Genomic DNA, 7,585 nt, shown 5'->3' on the forward strand with positions numbered 1-7,585 from the left:
ACGTGTCTACTCCCAGAGCACAACAAGCACCTTCACGTCACTCTGTGTAGTAACTGGTCATTTGGACTTAGACAAAATTACTGAAGAACATTTTAATAAACTACAAGTATCTTTTCATCTGTCTACATTTATTTATAAACTACCCTGTCAACATCTTTATCATCAACACAAGTGGTCTTGCTTCCTGCAAAATCATAATATACTCGTAGTCAACGGCTATCAGAATATTACTCTGACCACCCCAACCTACGAGAATATTACATCATTTTAAGTTCAAATTTGGACGAAATTACATATTAAAAAACCTGGAATAATTTATTATTTGTTATTTTGTCGTGATTGTATAATATTATTCGTGGGTACTAGAAACTTCTAAAGTATACTATTATATATCTATAATAGTACCACGGTTTGTTGTTGATGTATAACGCGTTACCTAATGGATATTGTGATATGATTAATTTGGAATTCATTATTGATACCTATTATAGGTAAATTTTTTCTTAATACTATAGAAAAGTATACCTATAATAGGTATGTCTAATACCTAGACTGACAAACCGTCCCCGCTCAGAATCGTTTTTCTTATACAGTGATATATCATTGAATTCTAATTCAATACTATCCATTATACAGTGACCCACTTGTAACCTACTGTACAGCAGAGCGACATCCACTTACCCACCTTTTTTTAAATTTTTTTTTTGTATAATATCAATTAAATTTTATTTGTTGGGTAAAAAAGTGTGAAAATTTAATACAAGGCTCCTGATATATTTTTACGATAGCAATTGAAAAATATTAAAATATAAGCACAATTTTTTTTATAATCATTTATAGTTAGAATTTCGACAACATTTATCAAATTTAATAATTATTTAGTAGTTAAAAATGTATTAAATGTTCAACTTTTATAGCTCTGGATTGAAAATTTAAAATAAGGTTCCGCGTAAACAGGATATATATAAATTACTTTATTTACAATAATATCAACAAATATACTTGGTAATATCATAAGCTGACTGACCGTTTTCGCTCAGAATCGTTTTTCTTATACAATGATATCTTATCATTGAATTCAAATTTAACACCATCCATTACCGTGACCCACTTGTAACCTACTGTACAGCAGAGAGATACCCACTTGCCCACTTTTTTTTATTGTTCATTAGGCCCGGCATCTTTGGCCATTAGCTGTTTGTAGGGTTGTATTGCGGTGGTGGTATAGGGTTTGGAATGAACGGTGAGTTTTTACACCTGAGTGTGTGACAGAATTTTTAAGTGGGCACCTGTAAGTATCTGCCATGCCCGGTTGATGGCCTTTCTTTCCGAACACCGTGACTGCCTGAAGAAAAATGCCGCCTGTATCTGGGATCGAACCGGCGTCGGTGCGGTCGCAATGGACGCCTTAATCCGCTCGGCCACTCTGTCCCCAATATATTTTATTATATTTAATTATAATCTTAAATATAAATAACTTGTTTGTGTACGTAACGTTTAAATTGTGTTTGTGGCCAACGCCCTTTACTAAGAATGAATACCAAGTATGTATAGCTCTCTCCACTAAGGCTGTCCTGAGGACCAGAGGCAAATACAAATTCACGGTACCTAAGATTTAATTAGCTTTGACTCAGAGTGTCCACTCCCCTATTTACGTACATAGTACCTACATGTAGTATTAAAAAAAAAAACTACTTAACAAGAAATGAGCGATCTAAGTCTTCCCGTTTAAAGCTATTCTACTTCTTGACTCTTTATAGTTCAAATCAGCCAGAGTTAAAAAGTACCTATTCAACTGAATAAAAATGATTGTAATGGCATTATTGATCTGGGTATAATTGAGAGAAGTGGTGGTGTATTTAGGTTTTTGTCTTGAGGGGAGGAGATATGATTTTATCCAGTAGCCCTGCCTTAAGTTAGGACTCCGAAAACCTTTGCATATAATATACAGCCTATTGGTGGGGGGGGGGGGGTGGATTGATCGTGTATACTGTCTTGTATCTTTAGTTGCCACTTGACAGTTGTACACCTATGTCCTATTTCATAGGTACCTACTAAATTTAAACGAACAAAAACACAAAAAGAACATTTAACCAAACCTAACTATAAGTACTATTAACAATATATAATAATTATAATATTGTTCTAATTGATAATGTATTACAGGGGTGTCAACTATGTGGATACAGAGTAAGGAATTATACCCCAGAGTTTATTCAACTACTTAAGACAGAATTTAGCGAAAACAAAGAATTTAAAATATTTTTTAATAAATACAATGAAAATCCTGATTTTGTTAATGACTTGTGTGAGAAATGTCAAATATCGAATTGGCGAAAAATAAAGCATACAAATTACAGTAAGTACATATTGTTATTTATTATACTTAAATAAATAATAATATTAATGCAGCTAATTACTATGTAAATTTTACCCGCATTTTGACTATACAGTACAATTTGTTATGTATATTAGTCGAGGAACCAAAGCAAAAATGCGTTATAAGCAGAAAAGTATTGTTGAGCTGTATTAATTTTATATTAGAAGCTTTAATAATGAAAAAAAAAAAGCAAAAAAGTAATAAAATATTTACGGGAATGCTAAAAAAGTATATTGGTTTCTCATTATTTTAGGATGTACTTATTAAGATATAAGTAAAGATAAACATTTTTATTTTCCAACAATTTCATATACCTACATACCTACTGTTATATTTGTTTCATCAACTAATATCTGTCTGTTAGACGTTAGTTAAAGAATTTAAATCATTCCACAGAAATCTAGTAGGCAATGGCATAGGCGCAAATAGCGTTTGGGATTTGGGGGGGGGGGGGCTAAAGCCTTATTTTGATAATATTGAATAAGCTTAAGACAAAATGTAGGAAATGTTTGGGGGGCTATGGACATTTTTAGGAGGGCTAAGCCCCTAAAGCCTCCCCTATTTACGCCAATAAATTCATATGCCCATTGCCGCAATGGGTATGTGAAATATTACAAATTAAAAATGCTCATATCACGCTTGAAAATTAAAATATTGAAAAATCGACATCGCTTAAGCACAGATAATTTACTTACCTAAAAGTTTCTCTAGTGATTAGGGGTCACTAAGAGTTATCAAGTGGTAGTTAAACTACCCAAATTAAAAACACCTATATATTTTTTTAAAAAGATTATAAGTTAAGTTTTAAAATTGACGCACAAATCCCAAGATTTGTGAGCATTTATTTTTATTGACGAGGTCAATGCTTTACACTACAGTAAAAAAACTATGTCATCTAAACCAGTGGTCTTCAACCGGTGGGTCGCTATACGTCTTATTTTAATTAATAGATGAAATAAATAAAAATACAGTTTATATAATCCATAATTTTATAATAATATAATGGATATCAAATCACAGTATATGTTTCATATACTGGTATGATTCTACGTAGCAGGTGGAATTTATTATGTGAAAACGCTCAAGGAGAAACATCACATTACATTTTTTGTGTCATATTTATGTCTATTTATTCAGTTATAATAGGTAGTACTACTATACTAAGCATTGAGCAATTTTGGCTTTGTTTTTATTTTTATACAAAGCTTACGTGGGTCGCGAAAAATGTAAGCCTAAAAAAGTAGGTCGCGTGTCCAAAAAGGTTGAAGATCACTGATCTAAACTATAACTATAAATACCATTTCTTCGCAAAAGGTAAACTAAATTCGAGGCTGAGCCTAGGAGATTTCCCAACCCTTGTTTATAAAAAAATTGAAGTGACTAATCCAAATTTAATAGTAAAAAAGTGATACTAAGGGGAAGGGGAGTCATAGCTGATAAGTTACAAAATGAAATCTTACTATATTTTCATGCGAGATATTTTCTTTTTAGATCGAGTGAAACAAAATGAACGGACTGCAGATACTCCGAGAAAAAGCTTTTGGTCTTACACATTAATTGTTTTAATAATAATGGTATCAATGTTAGGAGGATACCTGTTAAGTAACTTTGATAATATGAGTATTTGCAAGTATTCCAACTCTAACGGTCTCAGTAAAGATAAATTGATAACCACGATGATGTCACTAAAGAATCATTTTCCATCGCTGCAGCAGGGCATGATAAAAAAATTAGGTAGCGCTTTTTCGCGGCTTCAAACTCCGGGTGAACCGATTGTTTTCATGCTTTTACATAACGACGCCAACAAACAGACTACTGACTGCTTAGCGTCTTACGCAAGCATTTCGGCCAAACAACATATATTCACCAATTCCGTCCACAGCTTGTGGATCAACGGGTCGGAGTGGACTAGTTATTCAAAACGCGATCACGAAGACTTGTTCTACGAAAAGGTATATACCAATAAATTCATCATGCAGAAAAAGTCTTAGAAATAAATATAAAATTCTTATAGGTAGATCATCTTTCTGCATTATAATATCTAGGGTCTAGTATTAAAGAAACGTAACAACCAAAAATGCCATATTTTGTTTTAATACAATAGCCTTGTTTAATATTAATACGTTTTAATAATTGTTGATACGTTTAATGAAAAAAAGTCAATCCAGTATCATTGGAGATACGTCGTTCTACTACTAATAATTACTTTAAAAATGAATATATTATGCTAATAATCAAAATATCGCATTTTTGGTTGTTACTTTTCTATAATACTAGACCCTCGATATTATCATTACTAAATTACAGCCCGTTAAGCCGATTTTATGTTCACTATAACGGCTGTCTATATAGGATAAAAATTTAATTACATGCATAAATTATATACCTACCAACATATTGTTTTTTTTTTTTAATCGCAACTTCAGACTTGGCTTGTTTCGAATTAATAGTGAGAGACAAGAGCTACTGAATTTTTCTGCTCTCTTTCGCATCACAATAAAGTAGATTTCTGAATTAAACAGATTTAGACCATTAAACATTTGGTGGTAAATAGTCTGAACGAAAAATTTAAAAAAAACCAATGTTAAACCTAAGTATTAATCGTCACAATTTTGTTTTCATTTTCTTATGTGTTTTATTTATTATGAATACGCTAAAAAGCTTGTTTTTTAATCAAATAGACAGATGTAAGGGTTGGTTTGGGATTCAACGAGAATTTTATTATTGAACCCAATTCGCCCCTTATTTTATACTGAAACCAAGGATTTATTCAAATTCTTATTATTTTTAAATTCACCATTTTCTAGTCTCCAGCTTCATTAATTTATTGATTTCCATGCGTTTCAGCTGAATGCGCCGCTCGAGAAGAATGAAGTGTTGGTGTTGGAAAACTTGCAAGACTTGCCGTGGTCGTTGGCCAAGGCGCTGCACCACCTGTGCGACTCGGAAAATCCAAAGTACGCAAAGGCCATGTACATGCTGGAACTCAGGGTGAATGGTGACCTGCAACAGCTATCCGATGGTGACAAAATATTAGCAGCTGAGCGGGCCATGAACATGGCGTGGCAAGATGCGCCGAACGAGTACAGAGAACCACTGATCGCCCGGTTAACATCATTCGTGGACGCCGTGCAGTGGGAATCGGAGGAGGCATGTCACGGAGAATCTTTCATCAGGATTTCCCCACCATCATCTTCTCACTCTAATGCTGCCTCCATATTATAATCCGCTGATTATGTTTATATACGCTGATTCACTTGTGCGCTGTGCCCTTATATAATGATAATATTATTCAATTCTAATCGTAATTTTTGTATCACCATTTTTCTACCCACACGCATCCACTGGGATGTAGTTTTTTTATACTCTATTATAAATTATATTTATAATTGTAGTTCAAATGACATATCTATAATATTAATGGTATATATTATTATATATATCACCTATACCTAATGATATATTATATTATGCGTTAATAATAAATACAATAATTCAATAGAATTTACAAGACCATACTAATAATTGATTTTATATATTTGCATTTGACTGATGTAAAGAAATATTTTATTGAACAATAATTTTGACTAGAAAAATATGTCTTCCCAATCCATTGTTGAAAATAAAATTAGGCAGGTACATGGGTTGTGAATATTATTTATATTTTAACTGATATAAATTCTCAACATCAATTTTATATGAATTATGATTGTATGGAACGTTAACCAGTATTCAAGTTTGGAAAGAAGGCTGCAGAGTGGTGGCTAGTGGGAAAACTTTGCTCATTGTTGAGGTATAGATATTATAAAGTTCTATAATTGTTTGTCAAATACTCAAATATTTATTATATTATGTATTATTATTTATGAGTAAAATTAAATCTATCAATAAATTCAGTTTTAAACCAAACAATAGTAACTGATTGTGAGTAATTGATAAAGAATGATAAAATACTCATTTGAAGCAATACATATAATCCCGTCACCAGCACGCTATTAAAGTATTTAGAGAGCCTTGATATAACTATAACTACATTGTGATAATAAAGGATCTATCTTTAATCTTTATTAACAATTACCTTTATTCGACTTCACCTGGGTTAAATTAATGAATCCATCTCATTTTATTATTTTCTGTTTTGCTACAGTACAAAGATTAATTTGTATGATTTTCCACATTCCACTTCGTAATTTTGGATATACTTTTGATATAAACTCAACAAATGCTTAAAACAATATATTATTATTTCCAATAAGTGTTTACATCAAAAATATGTTGAGAATTGAGAAAGCAAATAATATAAGCAGTGGCATAGCCAGGATCTTTCTTTGTGCGCGGAGGGGGCTAATATGTTTTCACAGAGTTGGGTTAGGAGTTAGGACTTAGGACCACCCATAAGTTTAGCAATTTCGAGGTTTTATTTTAAGTTTCGGTTCCTAAACGGCTATAGAAATTTGTATTTGCAGTAACTTTAATAGGACATAGACCATAGAAAACTTGCTACGCCACTCAATATACCTAAGTAATCATTGTAATTGTGTTCATAATTATATGATTTTAAGATTTGTGTTTATATGTTTGTAAAAAAATGTATATACCATATTTCTACTATAATTGATAGAACCAACATAACAGAATATTAATTTTTAATTATATAGATTAAAGTACCTAACATTTCTAGTATGATGAAAAATGAAAAAAATTATGGAAATCGTCTAATCGCTCTGTATATCGCTCTTCAGTGGCGTATTTAGGAATTTTTATAGGGGGGTGGGGGGATGAAATATATAATAATAGGTACACTCAATAAATACGAATATAATATACAATGTTAAAATCCTCTAACTTGTTGAGTTTAGTGTGGATCAAGGTGAAATAAGAATTAACACAAATTGTATAGTACCTATTGTATAGACTCCTAGTATATTGTTTAAAAGCAGATGAAAAATATTAAAAATCCTTAGTCACAGTTTTTTTTTTATTAGCATGTAAAGTTCAAAAATTGACAAAATATGGAAAAATCACGAAAATTAGCAAATTATTTTGAGTTGAGAATTCGTAAAAATTTTTATTTTTAAATCTAAGATTTTAAAATGTAATACAGATTCCTTATAAGATTATCTACCTTTATCAAACAAAAAATATCTATAAGAAAGTCAAATTAAATTTTTATGATCGTTTGAAATTCATATTTTTACACATTGG

The 7,585-nt window shown here is 31.4% G+C and overlaps 1 protein-coding gene across 1 annotated transcript in view; it reads left to right on the top strand.

The window, feature by feature from the left end:
* LOC100168641 overlaps window positions 1-5,976 on the top strand; it is a 9,529-nt gene extending 3,553 nt beyond the window's left edge. Inside the window, exons 2-4 of the mRNA XM_001951105.5 lie at window positions 2,167-2,359; window positions 3,872-4,332; window positions 5,228-5,976. Of these exons, the coding sequence (XP_001951140.2) occupies window positions 2,167-2,359; window positions 3,872-4,332; window positions 5,228-5,605 (1,032 nt within the window). The 3' untranslated portion in view covers window positions 5,606-5,976. The remainder of the gene's footprint in view (window positions 1-2,166; window positions 2,360-3,871; window positions 4,333-5,227) is intronic.
* Window positions 5,977-7,585: the final 1,609 nt, after the last annotated feature.

The sequence above is a fragment of the Acyrthosiphon pisum genome, chromosome A1 (assembly GCF_005508785.2).
Source record: "Acyrthosiphon pisum isolate AL4f chromosome A1, pea_aphid_22Mar2018_4r6ur, whole genome shotgun sequence".
NCBI classification, from domain to species: Eukaryota; Metazoa; Arthropoda; class Insecta; order Hemiptera; family Aphididae; genus Acyrthosiphon; species Acyrthosiphon pisum.